This window comes from Lates calcarifer, linkage group LG5 (genome assembly GCF_001640805.2).
Source record: "Lates calcarifer isolate ASB-BC8 linkage group LG5, TLL_Latcal_v3, whole genome shotgun sequence".
Taxonomy (NCBI): Eukaryota; Metazoa; Chordata; class Actinopteri; family Centropomidae; genus Lates; species Lates calcarifer.
In genome coordinates this window covers 1,269,262-1,293,084 of record NC_066837.1, presented here as the reverse complement: position 1 = coordinate 1,293,084, position 23,823 = coordinate 1,269,262, and the positions used below count along the sequence as shown (strand labels likewise).

The 23,823-nt window shown below is 42.1% G+C and overlaps 1 protein-coding gene across 1 annotated transcript in view; it reads right to left on the bottom strand.

Annotated features, from left to right (window-relative positions):
* Positions 1 to 2,060: 2,060 nt before the first annotated feature.
* kcnh1b (potassium voltage-gated channel, subfamily H (eag-related), member 1b) overlaps positions 2,061 to 23,823 on the bottom strand; it is a 45,175-nt gene continuing 23,412 nt past the window's right edge. Inside the window, exons 8-11 of the mRNA XM_018689592.2 lie at positions 19,756 to 19,955; positions 19,159 to 19,411; positions 15,394 to 15,590; positions 2,061 to 8,366 (exon numbers count right to left, since the gene is read on the bottom strand). Coding sequence (XP_018545108.1) covers positions 7,518 to 8,366; positions 15,394 to 15,590; positions 19,159 to 19,411; positions 19,756 to 19,955 — 1,499 coding nt within the window. The 3' untranslated portion in view covers positions 2,061 to 7,517. The remainder of the gene's footprint in view (positions 8,367 to 15,393; positions 15,591 to 19,158; positions 19,412 to 19,755; positions 19,956 to 23,823) is intronic.

Sequence of the window (23,823 nt, the reverse complement as noted above, 5' to 3'; positions counted from 1 at the left end):
CTTTAAGTCACAGTCAAGATTGAATATCCATATTAAGCCATGCTTTTATTTACATTAACCTTATTTTCTGCTGCTGTTTTTATTTTTTTTAATTTATTTTCAGTTCTGAACTGATTTTGAAAATGTCTCATGTCTAAAGAGATGAGACCTCAAGGGACCAGCTGGCTGTAAAGTCTGCTGTCTGCTCTGTAGAGGGCGCTGTGGCATCAGGATCTGACAGAGATGCCAGAGATGCAGAGGAGGGAAGAGAAAGGGGGGAAGAAAGGGGGGAGGCTGTAGAGGCATGTTTAGTCTCAGACCGAGAGGATCACCCTGCTGTTTGTTCGCTGCTGCAGAGATCAACCTGGAGGAAGAGAGGAGGAGGAGGTGGAGGAAGGGGGGGTGTGTGGCTGGCACTGCAATGCAGATCATCAAATGAGAAGGAGAAAGGAGAGGGAGGGAGGGGGGAGGAGAGGGGGGGGGAGCTGAAGGCTCTGCAGAAAGCAGCTTTTTTTTTCCGAGAGGGAGGTTCAGGGATTCCCTGTTGGTTTGGAAAAGATCCAGAAGGAGGAGAAGCAGCGAGGTGAGTTCAGCTCAGAGAACAGAGAGGGAGAGGTTTACAACAGAGCAGATAAATGTCTGGAATGTAACTGATTTACATTTTTAAACAAAGACATAAAAGATTTGAGAAAAACACAGCTGAACCCTGAATATTCTTGTTGATGTAAAACACAGCGACGTGTCCTAACGCAAAAAAAATAACAGAAAATCATTTAAATCACTGATTCATCCTTAAATACTCACAGTAGATACAATGAACGATAAATATACCATGACCACACACAACACTGGTTTCTGATTGGCTGGCAGGTGGACAAAACAAAAATATTTTCACCAAATCAGAGCTCATGATAAGTTGAACTGCAGGTAACCATAGCAACAGGGCTGGTTAATTAACTGTCTGGTGAAACTAACCATGATAACAGACTCCCAGGTGTTTTCCACCTGCTCCATTACTTTTGTACATCAGGACACTTCATCATGCACAATAATTTGTTTTATTCTTGATGTGGGATTTATTTATTTACTTTCATGTGTTGGCAGCTCAGTTTGGCCTGACACATGATCCCAGCTGAAGCAAACAACTCAGGCAAGCTCATGACAGAATGAAGATTTGTGCACTTGACCTTGCTGTTTGTCAAGAGACTACAACTAAAGGAGGATCGCTTAAGTGTGTAAAGGGTCTGACAAAGGACACAGGAGACCAACAGACCAATGTTGCTTTCATTTGACCATGACTAACAGATGGAGGCAGTGGTATTCCAGCAGCTCCTGTGTTCTGCTCGGTTAAATCCCTGTTTTTGTCAATGGAGTCTGGTAGAGATATATAGAGATGTTTCTGGTTAAACTAAAAGGATCTTCCTCTTTAACAAAAAGCTCTGTCTCTGTAGGAATCCTATCATCGTGTTGTCAGACACTTTTAATAATAATCTGAGCTAGTGGCAAAAACAAGAACTTTAGTGGACGGACTTTGATGTGGACAATATTCCATTGGACACACTGCACCCTGCGGCAGCTGATACACTGTTTTTACACAGTACTACAAGTTTTTTGTCCCTATCAATCATTTACACCTGAAAACATGGAAAAATAAAGCTCAGGGTCAAAAATTCTGGAGTTGTCCTTTAACCAAACTTTAAAAACTGAGGCTGCAATTCAGAAAAATCTGTGTTTTTTTATTTATTTATTAATTTTTTTTAATGATTTCACATTCTTGATCAAAATCTTGTTTCTGTGTCACTGCTAAGGGAACAAATAAAGTGACTGATTGATTGACTGACTGCAACACTCAATGAATTATGTGAAGCACTGACAAAGACTACCTGGCAATGATGGTACCAGATAACAGAATGTCTTTTTGTACTTTTTTGGATCGTAATAACTATTTGTTTAGATCTGAGTAAAATGTCTTTCAAGCATGAGTTTGAGCTTCTTCAAAACCAGAATAATTTGTTGACCAAATTAGTTCATCATTTAAAAAGTGAAAACCAGTCAAACAAAAACAACCAAACTACAAAAAGTACAAAGTATAAAATCATTTATTGTCGACATTTGATGTGATTTTTTTTTTTATAAATGCTCTTTGTGCTGATATAGTTTCATTCCTGACAATTAAGTGAAGAACAAATTAAGAATATATATCTGTGGTTACTACAAGGTTTCTCTCAAGCTTTTCCTCTGTGTTGTGAATTTCCAAAACAGTGCATACGTGATATTGATAAAGACTTTGTACCATTTTAACACCGAGGTGCTCTTCATGCACAGACGGCGGCCATTACGTACATGTGACCGACAGCAGAAGGTAGTAAAGTTTAGAGAGAACGAAACCTCAAAGTCCTCCAAGATATTTAAGAAGCAAGGCAAAGTCAGTTTGGTTTCAGTCTTTCCTTTAGAAAAAAAAAACAAACACACAATTTTCAGACACCAGCGTCATGCAGGGACGACAGACGACCAAAGTGCATCAGTGTTGATACCGGCGGTGCTTGTGGATCAGCGTGAGATACACAAAGTGCCACAAACGACATCCAGTCTCTCAGTACAAACAACTTACATGGCAATAATTGCATATTATGACAATATATTAGATATCACACCTACATAGGATACACAATATACCAAAGTCAAGACAAACGTACATCTCAGATTATCATTTAGACATTTCAGGTGAGTACATTTTTAAATGTCAGGTTACGTTTCCTCTGATTAGTAGGAACAAAGCATCAAATATGTCTTGATGCTCCGTACGTTTCACATTTTACCGCTAAAGTCTTCAGTTGTGAATGGATTTGATGGTGATTGTAGACAAGCTTACTTTTGTTCTGTTATCATGTTTGCAATTGATACTCAACTTTATGCTGCAGAGCGTAACTTACATTTAAAAAAACAGGATTTATTTCTATGTTATCAATCTGGTTTGATTAAAATCTGCAGTTAAATGACGTCAGGATCAGGGAGTAAACACTTATCTGTAAGTGCTCTGTTCAGTCAGCAAAAACAAAAATGGAGCTTTAAGGGCCGGTTTAACTCAAGATGAATGTGGATGCCATTTTGTCTATATTGGTTGCTTAGGTATATGTGTCCATGTGACTATGCAGATCCTTGCGGACACAGCAGGATGACTGAAACTGAAACTTATGACACATAAAGCCTTGAGGCTATGTGGACACATAAAGTATTAATGTAACGCTGTTGTATTCAGCTATAGTTTCTCTAACATACACTAGATGGAGCACAACGAAAACTTTGTACTGAAATGAAATGAAAAACCTCAATTTCTATCTTCAAATGCAAAGTTCATCTCTCAGTAAATAGTAAATAAAAAATTCCAAATGAATTTTCCATTAAGGAGATATAAAGATTTAAGTATGTTTGGGGGGGTGTTTGTACCTGGACTGACGGGTGTTTCAGCCTATCACATTTTCCAGTAGCTGACAAAGACAGGATTCAAAACATCCCTTCAGAGACCTGCGGGAGACCTGAGAGACACTACAGAAAGGTCTGGAGGAGGAAAAAATTAAAAAAACAAAAATGTAAAAAAATATGGAGATTAGTTACATTCCTCAGTTTGTTTGGAGATGCTTTTAAGGACACTCAGCCTCAATGACTGGTGCTAGTCTATTCTATTCTATTTATATTCTTTTGCTATTCTATTTATATTCTGTGTCGTTTGCTAACTGTCCTGCATACTGCCCTGTCTTTCGTTCGCAAACTGTTGTTGTACTGCCCTGTGTGATGTGTTCTGTCTGTATTTGCTGCTGGAAACGTAATTTCCCCGAGGGACTCATCCCAAAGGGATCAATAAAGTCCGTCTAAGTCTAAGTCTAGACAACTCAGCAACTACCTAACACTATGTCACTTTAAAAGTTAATAGTAGTAGTCAAGAGACATTTGTATTGAGCAATTTACTCCATAATACTCTGACGATGCTGCCATTCTGGACAGTTGCTCAAATCACCCACTGGTGTGAGCATGACCACCTTCATCCCAATATCAGGAAAACAAATGAAATCCTAATAGTTACGCCATTAGCCCAGCACCCCCATCCTCATCAACACTGAAACAGTTGAATTGGTTGACTGCTTCAAACATCTTGGACTCACACTGGACAATGAACTCAGCTTTGACATCAACCATCAACACTTTGTGACCCAAAAACTAAAAGAACCTTGTATTGCCTCCCCAGTCTCCTCCTAAAGCATTGTTCAACCCATTCTGCTCCACCTGTTTCCTTAACGAGCTCTCTGTCACAAACCAGGCTGAACTCACACACATCACCAACACCACTGCCAAGATAATAAGTCTCCACACACCCAGCCTCTCAGAGCTCAATTGTAAGGCCATCATGCGTATTGCAAACACAATAAAACAGGGCATCACACATCCACTTAAACAACACTTCACTGCTCTGCCCTCTGGATGCAGGTACAGATCCCTGAGGTGATGTTTTACCCATCAATGTCATGGGCTGTGTCCTGTTTACATGTTGTGTTACCTGTAGCTGTTGCAAGTGCATCGTAATGACATATTTCTGCCTGTCATGGTTTTGTCATGATATTAAATAAGAGTTCATGAGCTAGTTTATATAAAAGTGGATGGTTCAAGATGGTTTGGGGAGTAAAAGTTCACCAAAGTTCAAAGATCTCTATGTAAAAACGTTTAGGTTTATTCTGCCTCTGTAAGCAAAGCTGATGTTTTGCTGCTGTGTCCGGGCTCTCAGTATAATCTGCATGTCATCAGGATGACTGACGAGATGTGTTGAATGTAAATGTGACTGGCTGACAAGAGGAGGGAGAGACGAGTGACACCAGTTGTGTTTCAAGGAGAAAACATTGCATATAAAATTATTAAGGTCTACTGCGCTGGAAAGCACTAGAAGTTTGATGGAGGCACAATGAAGACGTCAAAGCTAAAGCCAAAGGAAGAACTGGCGATGGCCATTAACATCTGGTAGACTTGGAGAGGATCAGTGTTGAGACAATCAGCAGGTTTCAGGTCAGCGACTCATAATTCTCTGTTGGCTGTTGTGACCTGCAGCTCGACAGGACATCACGTCTGCTCGTTAACACAATCTGTCATTCTGTGTTGATGGCAAACTTGACAGCAGATGATGGATCAACAGTTGCTGTTGTCGCTGTTCAGAGGTTAAAACGTAGAGATACTCATTATCTGAGTGCTTCAATTTATCGTTTCACCTTCACATAGTCCTTCTCATGTTTGCACTGCAGGTGGTTTAGTTGCTACAAGTCGTCGCCGTTCTTGCTGAACCTTCAGAGGCACAACCAACGACTTCTGGAGAGGAAACAGCGTCCAGCGTCCTCCACCACTAATGAAGCAGACTCTGTTCCTCTAGTGGTTAAATATTAGTCAATGCAGATTCAGTCGTTAGTGACTTGTCACATCTGGGATTCTACTGGGTGAAAAACCAGGGGTGTCTCTCTAAATAAACCATGAAAAATGAACAGAGACAGATTGGAACCAGTGACTTATTCCGGATAATTAACCTTTGAAGCAACACCGGATCCAACACATGTTCTAGGTGGAGCAGGTTTCTCGAGATTTCAAGGAAACTTCATCAGACTGATACAGTTGGTGTGAACAAAGAGTTAAGAGGACAAGGCTGCAGTGTTCGGTAGTTGCCCAAATGTTCAGCTCCTTTACAATCATCCAGAAGGGCCAAGTGTGAACAATGTAGAAAAACTCAACTGCTCTAACTCACACTGTTACAGCGCTGGACTGATGGTCGTTTCCAAACATGATAGAGTCTAATGATAAGACAGAAAACAAATCCTCCAGCGAGGGCATATCAAAAACAAAAACTGGAAATGACACAGGCAAACCATAAAGACCAAAAACTAAAACCAATGAACTGGTTTTGATTGGTGATAGAGAAAATATATAATACTTATAATATCCCACTTCCATCTGGCATTTGCATGTAATCTGTGTCAAGATATTTGATCGGAATCATGGGGAAAAAACATGTTAATCAAAACAAAAGCTTCAGATGAGACTCAGCAAAGGAAAAATAAGAAAAGCCATACACCAGGATTGCCTCAGGAGTCTCCAGGGACCGCTACGACGTAAAAGATGACAGTCATGTGGCTGATGAGGGTAGTCAAGCTAGCTCTAGTGCTAGCAAGCTGTTGTACATTAGCCTTGTTAGCTTTTCTGTCTGTCACATGATCCTCACCTTTCATGTCACATGGTCTCTTGGGAGTATTTTGCATCACTTCCCTTGACTGTAGAGGTGCCATGTTTGCTGAAAAGTCATCTGACCCTGTCTACTTAGTTGTTGTTATTATCCTGCTAAAATATCCAGATACAGATCCTAGATTAATACCAGATGGAAATATTTGGTTGGTTGGACTGGTGTCTAAATACAGTATATTTTTAAATACATTAACCATTTCTTTAAAACACCTGAAATAAAGAGTATATGTACTGTAAGTCCAAACTTCAGATGTATCCAACATGTCTGTTCTCTTAAATTGAAGAAATCACATTATTGTTGTGTGAGCTGGAGACTCATTAACTCGGAAACATGCAACTTTATAAAAATTCAAGACTAACCAGCTCTTTCTATGTATTAATTAAACTTCAACATCATTTAGGGCCTCATTGTTACTGTGCTGCATTAAATCTTCCACATTCACTCTGGATTTATAGACGCTGCTGATCCCGATCACCAAAGTCTGTACACACAGTGTTTTCGTCTGCATGAAGGTGGTGACATTCTGACGCTTAAACCGTCAAAAATCCCAAACTCTCAGAGGAAAATGGTCATTCACTCTGGTCAGATAGCATGTCTCACCAAGAAAAAACCACCAACTATCAGCTGAAAAACCAAAAAAAACAACTTACAATATATGGAAACAGTGGAATCATAGACACCACCATGTTTTTGACATTTATAAAGGTTTGTCAAGTTGGCCTGTTATAGCTTCCATCTGTTGTTGAATGATCAAGATGTGTCTCCTTGATTCCAGGAGTGATAAAAAACCAAAGCACCCTTGCCTAAACTTTCTGTTGACTGGCAGTGCTGACAGTCAATCAGAGTGGACCCTTCAGTATCTGGAAGCTCTGAGCAGCTAAACAGACTTTGTGGACCAGACTTCATAAGACCAGATCAAAGTCACCAAATCACAGTGCCAAAGTCCTTTAAAACAATGTTAAAGCCATCTGTTATTATTGCTGAGATCACGTGAAGGTCTGCAGGCTGCAAACGCCCCTAAGGACCAAAGGTGCCATTTGTGACTGTCATGGCTCTTTCTATAATCTCTGATCAAAGATCATTCGTAGCAACACCAGAGTGATGCTACGAATGTAACAAAGTGCTTTTGTCATCTGTATTGTCAACTCTATCATTGATATCATTGATCGCCATCAGCAAGGCTTCACACTGCAGTCAGAAGCTCTTCTCTGACATCTGGAGGCTGACCGGTTCAATCTGACCCCCATGGACTGACTCCAAGTCCAGCTTAAGAGAAGCTGTCCTTATCTGAGTCGGGGGAGGGCGGCCGTGAGATCTCAAAGAAGGAGCCCGACGACTTCCTGGATTTGAGGAGCCGAAGCATCTCTGCTAACTGACCTTCCAGTGCTGCCATGCGACTGTTCAGAGATCTAATGTCTCCTCTTAATTCTTGTTTCAGCTCGAGGAAAGAGGCTTGCATGCTCTGCTCCGGTATCGGACAGAAGACCCTCTTCTCCTCAGACTGAACTGGACTCCTCTCCTGTGGTGTTCTGACGTCGCCGACATTGTCCAAACGGAGGTCGCTCTTTGTGATGCCGCTGTCACAGGAGTCGGTTTTCTTGAGGGACATCTCATCGTGAGACTTAGTTCTATCGGGCAGCGTCTCCATGGACTCAGCCTTGGAGACGCTGCTCCATGACTCCGCCTTCACGACCGACTCCTTGAATCGTCCCCAGCCTTTAGCTTTTGGCGGCTCGGCTGATTTGCAGCCAGCTAAATTTCCGTTTTGGGTGGCAGGAGTGTGAAGAATGACTCGGCTGGAGGTCCTGGATGACGAGGAAGTGGTGGATGTCGAGGAGGTGGTGGGTGTGGCTGGGCTCTCTGTCACCATGACGATACTGGTCGAGGCAAGGACTTCTAGACCTCTGGACTGCTCTATGTGAACAACACCTTTTTCCACATCTCCGGCACCCTGACCGACCCGCTCAGCAGCAAGTCGGGCCTCCTTCTGCTGTCGGAAACGCTGGAACAGTCGTCGGACTGGGTGGTCCGGAGGGAGATTCAGAGGAGCCTCGTTCTTCCTCTTCAACATCTCCTCCTCCTCACGTTTCACATCACTAATCTTGCGGAAGATGATCTGTTCAAAAACAAGAAACCACATAAAAGTCAGAACAGTCTCACTTTGTCAAACAAGCACCCTCTCTTCTTTAGTCTTAGAAAAATACAAACCAAAAAATCAAAGATTTGCTTGATGTAACTGAACTTCCAAACAGAAGTCTGCACAGTTCATGACCTGAAAAGATGATTCTTCCAGCCAAACCCAAAATGGACACTTCCACTTAGAATAGCCCTGATTGTGACACTGAGTAAAATAACACCACCTGAAATCTTCTCAACTTGCCGCAGTTGAGGTGTACTCCAAGACCATGTGACATCACTGATGGGTGTGGTCAGAGGAGAACCAGGATGTAATCAGAAAGGGCAATGAAATGCTGCCATTCAGCCTGCTGTCAAATTACTCTTTTAAGGTTTTGCTTTGTATTAAATGTCTTCCACACTTGGTCTAACTTTGTGTCAACTTGCTGAAAAGTCCAGTCAGGTGTTGCCAGCAGTGACATTCAATGTCAACAATTCCCCAGGATGTCATTTACCACCGATTGCATTGATATCTATTCCAATGCAGCAAAAATTAAAGGTGTGGAGATCGGGATGTAAGATGGGCCTGTAGCGGATTTTACTTTTGTTCAGGATATGGCAGTTAAATTCGTCTGTCAGATCATCAACAATAATTTTTCCCTAAGCGTTCTATAGTTAATATACCTTTTTTAATGTCTAGAATATTGTTGGGACATTGAGTTTTGCCAAAAAAAAAAAAAAAGTAAAATAAATGTTCTTTCAAGTGAATAAAAACTTAATCTAAGAATGTCTACTGATCTATTGAACCATTTAATGATTTTATCACATTTTGTACTTGGTGTTCAGATCAGTTCTGACAACTTCAAATTGCTGCAGAAATGTTAGAGAGCATCTGTGATTGATTTTGGATGAAGGCCAGCAGAACTGAAACTGTGGAGACTTGCTGTCCCATTAGTCACCAGGGTAGCATTAGTTGGTTGCAAGCCAGCTAGCCAGTGACTGACTGACAGTGGCTGAGGAAATGTTTCATGTTTCCTGTTGCGATGCAGAAAAACTGAAGACCAGATCTGAATAAGAGTCCAACCCAGAGCTCCAGGCCATCAATTAAAACTGCATGTTCAACAGTGTCAGATGGAGCACTCACATCTGAAAGGGTCTGGATTGAGCATCTGCTGTTTCAGCTGTTTAAACAAGTTCATTCATTATTAAAGAAACATCTCAAAGTTGTTCAGAGCCCCGAGAACTGATCGGAAAAAGATAGAAATCCTTTTTTTCAAAGCTTTGATTTAAATGTCAGTGTAGAGAGAAAAAAAGGTGCAGATATACTTTAATCCAGATATCTTTATGTTGATCTCCTCTAATTAAAACATATCTAATCATGTAAGCCTGTTATTAGCTGCATTATGACTCATGGCAGCAAGATTCTTCATCCTGTGCTGATTTAATACAATTTTCCACTCAGAAACTCGACATATCTAGGCCTAGAAGTTGTAATTAAAACTCTCAAAACTTTTAAAGAGGCTTATGGTGCACAGAAAGATGGTTTGACATATATAAAACAGTGGTTTGGTCCATTAATCTCGTAGCCAGGTGTGTCATCCATCCAGCGGTTTTGACACCTTCACTCCAGGAAGGTGAAGGTTACATTAAGGCTGAGCTCGCTGTAAATCGATGTGGTAAAAGCGTTAGATAAATGACTTTTAATGTGCACTGACGGCGTCGAGGGACAGTTTGCCACATGTGACCTCTGCTGAGGCTGACGACTGAGTGTGTCTTTATTCTGCATCGGTGGTGGCGGCAGTGGAAAGGCTTTTCCTCTCAGCGATGTCATCAGTATGTTAAACCCCAAGCCAATCATTGAGCTCCTGACCTGCTGAAATTGGATCTTGTGGACGAAGCAGCAGCAGCTGGACGGTTCTATCAGAGAGCTCACAGAGGTGATGAGAACAGAGGAACACAGAACGTGAGGCAACTGCTGATGTTGGACCACTGCTACTGTTTTTCCTCTGATAGAAACTACATTTCAACCTGCTGCTCCGGTGCCCTGTTTGTAATATACAGCAGACTCAGGCTGCTCACACAGTCTGCAGGGAATCAGTACTAAACATTTACAGGACTCTGTCATTAAACCTTAAACCTGCATTTACTGTTTTCAGCTGAATAACATTGATCATCTCGTTACAATCCAATGTTCTGCTGGAAAACCTTGGGTCCTGACATTCATTTGGATGTTACTTCAACATGTACCTGTACATGTGAATGGGGGTGAAATTGCTTAGGTAAGGATCTCCAGACTGCATTATAGGTGGCAGGTCGTTCTTGTTGTAGGTCACCACCTCTGTTTAAAGATGGATGTTGTAGCATATTACTTCCAACACTGTGTACCACCCACCTAAACACTGCGGCAGACCAAGCACATCCCCCATGGCAACAGCACTCCCCGGTGATGGGAGCCTCCCACAATAGGACAATGCTCCAACCACACCACAAACACTGTTCAGAAATGTTGACAAAGAGCCCAAGGTATTGACCTGGCCTCCCAACTCCCCAGATCCCGATCAGTTAAAGCCTCTCACAGTTCAGGCCAAAGTCAGGGCACAAGTCTCAGTTTTTGTAGCTTCCTAAAACTCTGTTGTTTGGAGTTTAGTTTCACTTTGTTAAGCTGTTTACTCATCTGTTTCAAAGCTGTGTTTCCAGCTGCTGCTGCTACTTCACATTAAAGACTTTCCAATGTCAAACCCACCAGGAGGCTTTTATTATGAGCCAGCAGCAGCAGCAGGAAATGTAATCTGTTTATCACCACATTAGTGGAGCTTCATTAGTCTTATTCAATAAAAACAGGTCACAACAAGATATGGGCAAATTCATTCGTCAGATCAGTTTTAAATATCACAGGGAGGAACAGCACAAACAGAGAAAGGAACAGGGAGCTGAAAAAGCTGCAGATGACAGACTCTTACTGTGTTTTCTGCAACAAAGCAACGCACCGCCAACACTTCATCAAGGTAAACAAAGCCTTTCACCTTGCCGTGCTGTGCTGTGGAAAAACACTCACACACTGGCAGCGTGCCCTGCGTGGTCGTTGTTGCTGACAGCTCGGCACGACTGCGCTCACCATCAAAAAGTGCTGCGCACGGGGTAAAGTCCTGTCAGTGCCACCTACAGGCCTCAGGGTTCATCACAGCTTCAATATGAACAAACAACATCCTGATGATTTATCTGTTCTTAGAGGTTTAACAGCAGTGGAGCTAAAAATGTCAAGTTTGGACCAGGATGTTTCATAACAATATGACTAAGAAATTCCTCTGATTTTGGTTTAACTGTGGAGAGGTCAGAAGTCAGAAGTCACCAAAAGTCACTAGAATTCATCCTCTGGGAACCATGAATATCCACACCAGAGTTTATGTAAATGTTTACTGTGGCTGTTGAGATATTTTGAGGTTGACCAAATGGTTAAATGGACATCTCCATCCTCCAGGACCTTGAAAAAAAAAAACAGCCAGTGGGTTGAACATATAGAGAGCTGCAGGAATGATCATAGAACCAGGAAGTAAGTTAGCATGTTAGCATGTTAGCACTTCCTGTTCCCTCGTCCCAGAGTCAGTGTGTTTCTGGTTAAATGTCTGAAATAAGGTCTGTGGTTTTAACACAAGCTCAAGACATTTTCAGGTTTTATTCTCTGACATAAAATCCGTCAGTAAATCCCCTACTCCTGATCAATCAATTATCCGTTAAGGGTCTATCACTAACTTTCTAAGAAGAAAGGCTTTTGTAGGCTGGAATAATCCAAAACACAATGAAAAAATCCTACTGGCTTTTTGTGGAGGGAACCAGGCTGACGGTAACTTCAGGACTGGACTACAGAATCACCTCATCCCTGCAGTGCTCTATATTTCACTGTATTTTTGTTTCCAAAACAAAGAAACCTTTCTGGAAAATTCCTGAAGACAAAGTGGGGAAACAAGGAATTATTCTCAGTACATTTGCTGAAACATTAATGTAAAGGCTGAACATGAGACTATAGATCTCGTTTTGGTTTTCTGTGCTGCTGTTGAGACGAGGCTCTTGGCTGTGTAGAGGCTGTAATCTGAGGGTTTGGAGGTGAAAGCTGCCCAGGCAGGTCGTTTCTTTTCACCAGCGTCATTATTGCACAGCCAAGCAGAACAGGACACGATGGCTTTCACATCGATTTACAGCAGAGAAAGAGAGAGAGAGAGGGAGGCTGTAAAACTAACCAGGAGAGAGAGGGGGAGAGCAGCTTATGGCTCATATGAGTGTTTTATACCTCATCTTAATTCCCTGCTCTGCCCTGTGTTTGTTTCCATCTGGTTTTATTTCACCATTGAGTCTCTTTATATAAAAATATCTTCAACTCAAAATACTTTGTTCGTCCCTCATGGCAATTTATGTACACGCAGACAATTCAATAAAAAATATCTCGCCCAGTTTAAACACCTGTCTGAACAGTCATTTAGTCTGAGTCAATCTGGAATTTTCAGTATCAGAATCTTCAAACCAGAAACATGTTTAGACAGAACGCTTAACATAAAGGCGCTAAAAATGTCAATTCCTGCAGCTTTGTATTTGTTTAAACAGCAGAATGTCAGGGATTCTGAAGGCTTCCGTTGCACCCAGGACTCCGGTTAAAGAGAGCCCCATTAAAACAACTCACTGAGCTGAAACCCAACGGGGTATATTACCCATGATCCTTGGCTTCTGCAGCAGGAAGTGCTGTGGCTGGAAAAAAAACCCACCAAACTCTGTTTCTAATTCTTGATATTTTTCATGGCTGGATATCTGGTTTTTAATGGCTTCGATTCGTTTTATCTGATCTACAGTAAACTAACAGTCCTGCAAGACATCCTTACAGGCCTCTGTGTATTTCTAAGTGGTGGTGATGGTGTATGTGTGGAGGAATTAATATTTGGCTGCATTTTGGTCAGTGTAAAGAACTTTTCTTCACTTTCTTTTTGTCTCTGGGATGTTGTAAAATTAAAGCAGCAGTCATGTGAGAGGTGCCTGATCAGGTGTTTTCTCATCATAGAAAAACAAAAAATAATTTTAGTGCCTGTGGTTTTAAAGAAACTCTTAGTTTCACTTCATCTCAGTCAAGTTAAATTTATCCTTTATTTTACTGCTGAACTTTATCGTTTCTCTGAGGATTTATACCCTGTGTCAGGGTTATGATGTGTGACCTTCAATAAAAAACATCTGAAAATCAGTTAAATGAAAGCTTCATCAGTTCAGCTCGTATCACTTTAATATTCTTAAGTTATTTTCTTAAGTTATTTTACTTTCTTCTGTTTTCCTGTGATACTCTGCATTCGCTCTGGATTTAAATGAGAGACAGTGAAAGGACTGAATTAGTGTCATGTCATGAACAGGAGGTCTGGATATGACTTAATGGATCACTAATGAAATCTGTAAATCACTGCATTGATCCTTGTTTCGATCAATAGAGGGTCTTATTAAACTGACCTTCCGGGGCTGAAGGACTCGTTAACTCCTGCAGAGGACGACGACGATGACAAGCGGCAAAGACACAACAAACTACTGCTGCAGTTTCTTTAATTCTCAGCTGACAGATGATTTATTAAACTCTAATCAAACCTTTATCAAGTCCAACATGTTTTTGACTTTAGCTACATTAGCATTAGACTAACAGTATCAGTCTTCACTGAAACTGAAATTATTAGTCAATGAGTTTCCTAATGTTAAAGTCCTTTCAGGACCTTTGTAAATGAAATTTAAGTCGTTTTAATGCATTTTAAGGCTTTTTTCTTTGGAGGGAACTGAATTAAAAGCTTATAAAAACCTGCAGATAAACTGTATTGGGTGGATTGTTGTGACATTTTGAGATAATACACTATCTGTATCACCTTTATCTTGCGTTTTCTAATCTTGTCTTTTCATGTCAGTATTGTATCCTTTAGATTTAACTCCTTTTCCTTTGGATCAGTGTGTGTTTTCTTTTTGCTGGTGTTCAGACTGGATAAAAATAGACTTCGGGAAGGGAGATGAGAAGTCCTGCACCTACAACACAATGAGAAAACAACTGACGGCCAAACAGATAAAAGTCCTATTTAGATTTTATATTGATCAGTTCGTGTTGAGGCTGGTTCCTGTTTAAAGAAAGTGTGTTTTGTTTGTGTTCTCTTCAGCCTGAGCGAAGTGAATTTGAAGGTCGGACTGAGCAGAGTGTGTTTGAGCTGCAGCACCAGGTTTGTCTGTCGTCGGCGTCCACCTCCACACTGTTAGCTTTACTGTCGTCACACCTGCTCTGTGGACGACGACTGGCTCAGAACAAAGCAGCTTATGTAAAGTCTTCAGACGACAACAGAGCGGTCCCATGGCTGATCTCAGGTCACATGACGCACACAGCTCAGTACAAAAACACAAAGTCATGGCTTTCTGTGTTTTGTTTTTCTGCCTTTGGTCTGATTTTAGGAGAATTTTAGTGTTTTATTAAAGTCCCAGTTGAACATTTAAAATCTCTGATGTACAAAATCTCTCCTTAACAAAAGACTAACACATACACACACACACATATACCACAAGTATTTCTATAAATAATGTAAATCTGACACTGGGAAATGAAACTGAAATTTAACACTAACAGTGTTAACCTTGGTCTTTCTGTGTGATCAGTAATAATTAATAGGTTCTTCATTGAACATTACAGATCAGCTGTAGGTTATTTTACTACGTGACTTTATTTATTGATGAAACCTTCAACAGCACTTGATAAAGGTTTGTTTGTTTTCCACACCAGTGTACCTGTTACTGGCTGCTGCTATCTCAGTAACACCTCTGGAGAATTTCTTCAAATTTTGTACAAACGTTCACTTGGATTCAAAGATGAACTGATTAGAATTTGCTGGTGAAAGGTCAAAGGTCAAAACCACTGTGACCTCAGAAAAACATGTTATAAAACACACAAATCAGCTGCAACTGGACTGGCTGCCAGAGGAATAAAGCCACAGTAAGCATAGCTCATATTTTATTTTCTGTGACTTGCACCGACTCACCCTCTTCCTCAGGTTGTAGGTGAGGACCAGGTTCCGGGCGAAGTGGTTTGCGAAGTTGGCGTAAAACTCCAGGACTTTCTGCAGCGCGTCTCGTTTGATGATGTGGAGGTCGCAGTAGGTCAATGCTCGGACATTGGCGCAGGACTGAGCCAACGTCATCTCCTTCCAGAAGACATCGCCGAACACGTCGCCTTTACCTGCAGACAGACAGGTGGACAGGTCACAGGTCAGAGGTCGGGCTCACCTCCACAATAGTCCCCACAGCTTCTGGTTTGACTAACGCCTCATATTTGCTTCAGATGTGCTGTTGGCCATCAGCTGACTGGTCCAAACATCCTCCTGTTTTAGCTTTGTGCTAAATCTTAACAGTGACGCTGACAGGAACCATCACACGTGATTTACACAGACAGCTGCTGAGCTGCTGCTGCTAACAAACATACAGGATCATCTGAGCCAGATGATATAAAAAACTATTTTACAGCTCTGCGCTCTATCTGTGAGGACAAGAAGCTGAACACAGAGACAGCAGATTTATGGTTTTTGAAGCAGATTCCGACTTTAATCAAGGACTGAATGTGCATGTTTTTGGGTGTAAATGATTGATAGGCACACACATCTTTGGAAGTGGTGCAGTATTGATCAATAACAGTGAATCTGGAGTCTGGTAGTGATATATAGAGATGTTTCTGATTAAACTAAAAGGATCTTTCTCATTAATAAGAAGCTCTGTCTCTTTAGAGCAGGGGCTGAAAGTGTGGTTCTAGAAAATTCTTGGAAAAACCTCATTTGAACTAGAAATGGGTGAAATAAGGTTTCAGAAGACTCTGAGTTCTTGCAGTGTAATTTTGCAGCAGATTACAGCTGAACATCTGATATTAAAGTCAAGTTGTGTTTATGAGTCACGGTCTGATCCTCATTAATGTTGCAGTGTCTGTCTCTGAGCATCCTTTCTGTGTTTCTGTGGAGGAACAAGACAAATTTCCCCGAAACACATCGGGCTGATCTGAGTTCATCCACATCCTCCGTTAAATAACACCTCTGTCTCCTCTGGTTCAAGACAGATAAATGACAACACATCACAGGGTCAGAATGATGAGCGCTGTCATTAAAGAAGCTACAGAGCGCTGCAGCGAAAACACGTTCATCAGAGTGAAGAATGGTTTCGATGCAGCAGCTGCCTTAGTGTGAAAAGAGGAAGCGAAGCTGAGGTGAGCGCACCAACTTTAAATAGTTTCTGATGTGATGTGAAACTACAGAGCCAGCAGTGCACGGCTCAGGGTGTTTCTGAGAGATCTGCTTTGAAAATCTAAATATTTATCCAGAGAGGAACCAAAGCTGATTCAGTCCACTTATAACGCATCTCCTGTGGTAATTATCTGGAAGTAGAACCAGATATGTAAAGGGCAGAAACAGGTCGCTGAGGCACAGGCAGATCGCCTCATTTCCTCTCAGCATCTCAATCACAGCTGAAAGATGAAAAAACAGATGCCTGGACCCAAAAAAGATGGCAGCTGGGTCAGTGAGCGGCTCCGGTTACCAGCCTCTGAGCTGCAAAGATTCAGAAGTGTCAACAGACCGGAGAATACACTGTGTGTCTGGTTTTCTTTGCTGACACACCGCTACAAAAATATAATTTTCCTAACAGAGTAAAGAGAGAGTCCTGACAAAAGTCTGAACACTCCCACATCAAAATAACAGCCAGAGTCAACAAGCAAGTCAAATAAATTATTTTCTAGGTTAAAGATTTTACAGTATGAAGGATGTAAAAACCTAAAGTTCAGCCCAGAAAACCACCAACGGTGCAGTGGATGTCATCAGGTCCTCAGAGCCAAACCATGAGGGAGCTCAGTCTCAAACATATTCAGTCTAATCTAATGCTTACTATACTTTTATCCAGTGAATGACAGACATGTTCACCTGCAACAGGTCTGAATCATCTTTAGACACAGTCACTGGCAGCAACAGTTAGACACAGAATCACTTTGTCTTTAGTGATTTTGCCTCTAACATAAAAGCATGAGAAAGTTCAGTTTTTTGAAGCATAGCTGAGGTTTACAAGCATCACTGATCCATATGTTCTGGTTCTGTCTTGGCCTTGAGGAAAACTGGAGGAGCTTTTATCACCAGCTGTTAAAATCCCTTTATGTCCTCTTCAGGGAATGTTTTACCTCAATCATCACTGCTTTCACTAACCTTTTGGCTACCTGATACTTTGGCTGATGTGGTTTAATATCTCTTTAAAAACACTGTTAATTAATTTATTATTTCTGTGTCATTTATGTGATTTTACTTTGTTGACAACAGACAACTTTTTGTTTTAACTTATTATTATGAAATCGATTGCTATCGCTGGTTTAGATTGATTCCCTACAAACCTCTCTTTCCGCAACCCGGCGTGAATTTTAACAAGAAAACACATACATCTGCCACTGATCAACCAAATGACTTGGAAACACTAGAGATGGGGAATGTTGACTGGTGCCACTTCAGAGGATCACCAAAGTTTCTAGGATTCATCCTCCATGAACGCGTCCAGCGGTTGTTGAGATTTTTCAGTCTGACATCTACAGGGCATCAGAGCAACTTTGTCAAAAACAAATTGAGATGTTTTTATACAAACAGGAAGCAGAGTTTGTGCTGATGCCTGCACTCACTGACTGCAGAACACTGCTGAATATCAGAGCTGTTAAAGAGCTGAGCGGTTTCTGTGAACACCCAGGGTGAATTGCATAATGACTCTGACAGCTGTTCGTTCAGCCGTGCTCCGCCTCAACAGCTTCCTCCATCATCTTTCACTCTTTCACTGTTTGTTTCTGAACTGGTGAACGCTCTCTCCCTCCATCAACCTCCAAAAAACAGGCAGCAAAAAAAACACTCCATGCATAAAAATGATGTTTTACTAATGAGGGCCCTGGAGCATAATTCCTACGCATGCTGACGGAAATAGCAAACACGTTTTGATTTTGATGTGCTGAGGAAGCAGCGGAGCGTCTTTTTGTTCTGCTCTGTGTTTCTCTGTGTGGCAGGTGACTCTGAAGGGTTCAGGGTTTTTGTTTTAGAGCTCAGGTGTTTCCTCCGGAGTGAGGCAGAGGCGGAGGTGGTGTCAGCTGGCAGCAGCAGCAAAAACACACTTTCAATTCTCCACATTTCCACTTCACACAGTGACATTTTCATTTCTGATCCTGCTGAAGGAGCTTTTACATAAACCTGATGGATGAGCCCGACCGACCGGGGACGAAATCCAGAAGATTCTGCAGAGCTGAACTTTCTGACAGGAAGTCTCCGTTATTTTAGTAAAAACACGATCACTGTCACCGTGGGTACACGCCAGCTCACCGTCATTAAGGTTACAGTGCTCTTATCTCTGCTTAGAGTGAGCAGACCAGAGACCAGCCATCACTGAAGTCTTTTACCAGTCAAACACATTCGATCAACTGGTTCTTTATACGGAAGTGGACAGAAAAGTAACAGGAATAACTCGTGCATAATATTCATGGATTTTTAGTTACAACAGTTAGTTAGTTAAAACATCTGGGCTCATAAATAATTTCTATAAATTATTAAATAGTCTAATCAGAACCTGGATTATTAGACAATGGATTTCAGTAAAATAACACTGAATAGTTTTTTGAACTCAGATCTAAAACAAAAACTAAAATGGGACACACCACTACAGCAAAAGCTAAACCTTTTTCCAAAACCACCTGGACCTTAAACTCTAACCTGAAGGATTTGAGAATCAGGATTCAGAGTTCACTTCCTCACCTAAAATGGCTACGACCTCGTCGTCCTGGATGACTTCCAGTGACCCCGACACCACAAAACAGAGGCTATCCACACTCTCTCCAGCGTGGTAGATGAGGTCACCCGGCGCGCTGTGGATGGTCTGGAACTCCATGGCGAGGGCTCGCAGGCAGCCGTCGCTGGCCAGCCGAAACGCCGGGTGTTCTTTAAACACCTTCCTGTTGAGGTGGACGCAGATGTCCGCTCGCATGTCCTTGGGACAAATCTGCAGCACCTGTGGACATGGTCAAAGTCAAACTCAAGTTACATAGAGTCAACATTATACCGTGACACAGGTACCAGAAGAAGAACAGTACATGAATGCTGCTACTGATTCTATAGAGTGGTGCAAGGATGATGTATTTTTGTATTTTTTCACTGGGTTTTGGATTATTCCAGAAAATAAACCCCCAAACCAAACCCCACCCCCACCCCCCAAAAAAGGAATTTAAAAATATCTAGATGCAGTGTGTGACAGACTCTCCATGTCTGTGACAGTGACAGTGATGCCCCATGACACTCGTCTGAATCAAAACTGTGTCACTTCTGTTGAGACGGCGAGCAGGACTGAGGCGTTACCTTGTCGGTGTCGATGCCTCTGGACATGGACCAGGTGGACACGATGTAGTCCATTACCCGCTCGCTGAGGCCTTTGGGGACTTGGTAGAGTTTGAGGAAGTCTCTCACGCTGTTGAGCATCTCGTGGTAGCGGTTGGTGTTGGCGTACATCTGCTGGAAGATGGTGGTGACGTTACCGAAGATGGTGGCGTAGAGCAGAGCTGCAAACAGGAGGGAAGGAACAGGTTTTTTTTTCATGACACCAGATATACAAATAACGTATAGACTGTGCCTGAATTATACATCCACAATCCACGTCAAGCTCTGTCCACTAAAGTTCTTGTGTTTGCCACTGACAGACTCAGATTGTTATTCGTAAGTGTCATATGGATAGGATTCCTACAGAGACAGAGGAAGATCCTTTTAGTTTAACCAGAAACATCTCTATATGTCACTACCGGACGCCATTGACAAAAACCTGTGTGACTTTCAGTGGTGGAAGAAGTAATCAAATACTTTACTGAAGTAAAAGTACCACACAGTAACACAGACACAGTATTCTGGTAGTGTCTGGTAGTGATATATTGAGATGCTTCTGGTTAAACAAAAAAGGATCTTCCTCTTTAAAAAAAAAAAAAGCTCTGTCTCTGTTAGAGTTATCCTAAAACAGAAATCTGACTTTTTTTTTTAAGTCAAAATAAGTTTGTTCAATAGTTTTAAAACTTAAGTTTGTGAAGGAGTTTCCCTTTTATCAATGCAGGCCGTGATGTGTCTTTGTGTCACTGTTATTGTCACCCTGTAGCCACAGCTCAGCTCATCAATACAAACTGTGGTGCGCATCCCTGACTCAGCCCCCCCCCCCCGTCACAGCCTGTCAGCAGTATGGACCCGGGGTCAACGGATCAATACCGACCCCGTCCACCAGCAGCAGCAGCAGCAGAAACCTGCCATCATCCAGCTCAGAGGAGCCGACAGTTAGTGTCAGACTCATTACACAGGACTCACGGCGACCTTCAGAATGGTCATCATCCAACCTCAGCACAGCGGTGGAGCTGAGCTAACGCTGAAACAGCAACAGCAGGTCCAGAACCGGAGCCAGGTCTGGAGCTTCACCACTGAGAAGCTGCACACAGTCGAGGTGTTGGTGTTATTTTTAACTTGATGGGAAAAAGGTAGGAAAGAGTTCAGAAGTTCACAGCTGCACTCATTTATTCACAAACAGATGTTTTAAAATAAAATCAAATCTTCTGTTTGTTCCTGACTGAAATGCAAGAGGAGCAACAAAATAATAATGAAATAAATACTAATAAACTTTTAAAAGTTTTATCTGGAGCTGGCCTCTATTTTCATCATTTCTCCTTATAAGCATATTTTTTTATATGTAAATGTAGATGTAGGTGGTTTACTCCCAGTGGGAACCAGAGGGACCTACAGCAAGTCGACTTTGTAAAACTAAAACAAAAGTAACACCGAGTCCAACTTTGATTTACTGCAGAAAATAAGCACCCATGAGAGCAATAAATCTCCGGGTGTCTTCACAGAGGTGGTGAACGGTGGTGAGTTTGGTCCGAGAGATGAAGGATGTTCTGGAAAGAAACTGGACCAGCTATTTCTGTCCTTCCTCTCCGATCCCGTCCCGGTGTCACAGCGAGCGCTAACAACACTCACACTCGCTATGCTAATGACCCAAACTCTCATCATCCTGGATCCGGGATGCTGGCTGTCATAGCAACCGCTTTCCATCAGCCTCCAGCGGATCACAGACACTTTGTGGGCCAGGAAGCTGACAGCAGGGGGGCTGCTGGTGGTGGTGGTGGTGGGGGTTAATCCAACACTCAGCTTCCTTCAGTGCTCATGAATTTAAATAAGAAACCAGGAGGTTTTACCCAGCCTGCACTGCAGCCTCAATACAGTCTGAGTGCAGTTTCTGTACAGGAGCCCCAGAGGGACAAACTGTCTGCACTGCAGAGCTCAACACTCACCAACAGGGAGTGAAACTGGGTTAGGAGTTTACTTTCTGGACACTCAGTGACCTCTTGATCTAATTACACTGCTGATAAACAATCACGAGTAGATGTACAGACAGAAGAGAGAAACCTGGTGAGGTTATTGTTCATTTTTGTCTGGATTTAAAGTCAGAGGTGATGTCAGATTGAGTTTCTGGAGGGCTGAGAGTGTGAATGTGATCCAGACTAACAGGCTGTAGATCCTGATGTGACACGAGACGACAGCAGCTTCCGATGAAGGAGACAAATTGTCAACATTAAAGCTCCTCATCCTTCAGCTCAGAGAGGAAAAGCTTTTACCTGCACACGTCTCCTCTGCTCTGGAAAACCTCCACAAACTGTCTGTCAGCCTCGACTGCGAGAAACTTCAACGTACACATACTTTTACTGTGACAGAGAATAATTTGAAGGTATTTGTACTTGAGAATTTTAATCTTATGCTACTTGATACTTCTACTCCTCTACATTGGTTCGAAGGCTTTAGTTTCCATTTAAATTCACATTTTACATTAACAACATATAATGAAGACCACACTGGACCTTGGTACCTTGTGGGTCGCAGTAGTCCAAGTAGAATAATGTAACTTTGGTGAGCTGCAGTGCCCCCTGCAGCCACCCAGTGTAATTAATTCTGTTGGGCTCTGAGTGTGAAAAGAAAGCCTATCCACTCACTGAACTTTAACACAGCCCATTGGTGTATATTACCCATGATCCCCGGCTTCTGGAGTAGGAAGTGCTGTTCCAGTAACAAACACACCAAACTGTGTTTCTAATTCTTGATATTTCCGTCAGGTTCCTGGCTGGATATCAGAGATGAACACTGATTCCAGCAGTTTAAGCCGCTGACTCTCACTCAGTCAGAGGGAGATTGTACCTGTAAGTGCAGGTGTTCAGGGAGCGGAGCGGGAAGTCAGCGAACCATCACAATGAAAATGAAGCTGATATTTTAAGGTTAAATAGTTAACAACTGTAAACTGACTGATTCCAATCTAACAGCTTTACCAGCTCCTGCAGCTGGTTCATTTAACACTGAAGTCCTCAGTTATTACATGCCTCAGATGCATATTATTGTCTGTGGTGTTAAAATATTACTGTGCAGGATCAGTGCAGCCCCCTCCAGCTTTCAGGCTGAATCAGGCGTCCCGCTGAGCAGCTGGATGTGTGCAGACTGTAGCAGACAGCAGGGCGGACGTGAGTCCAGCTGATCTGACAGTACTGTTAATATTTCAGTGAGGAACTCCACCACACCAGACCTCAGCGTGTCAGACCTCATCACGTCGCAGAGGAGGCGACTACTAACGGAGAGGCCGTCCGTCTGTCTGTTCGGATCGGAGCAGACAGGCTTTTCTAAATCTGTAAAACACAGACGAGCTTCGCTGGATTCAAAATGCACAGAGAGGCTCATCAGCGAACACGGTCACCTCCAGTTTTACCTCAGATTCTGCAGTTAATCCTGAACATGCAGACCAGGAGAGACCAGTAGCAGGTAACAGGTCAAACTCTGCAGAGGAAAGTTACAAATCACATTGATATTAAAAAAGTCAAAACTGACTTCCTGAATCCTTGTTTACACATGGCTCTGTGTATGTATACGAGCCAACTGGAACTCCATTCATTCCTACGGTAACGTTTGTGATCTCTGAAGAGTTTGTGAAACTCCTCCCACCATTTTTCTGTAATTTGCCCCCAGTACACTGAAAATTTTTAATTTTTGCTGTGAGTTTTGGACAGACCTTACCTAATGTACCACAGCAAGTTAGCATAAAATACAAACTACCTAACTTTGTGAGGACATATTTAACACTGGTAGCATGCTAGCTGTGGCATGACTAGTGGTTCATACAACTTTTAACAAAATATTTCACAAAACTGCCCAAACACACCTGACACCTTCTCTATCATAAGACTAGATGGCAAAAAAACAGACGAATTTGTGGTTTAAACTGGCACTTCTATCGGCAAAGGCATGCATTTCACTGTTTGTGTAACTGTGTGAAAGTGACACCACATCCCTCAAACTAAAGGCTGCAGACAAAACAGAGATTCAGTCGCACAAAACAGGAGGAGCTCGCAGGGTTTAGAT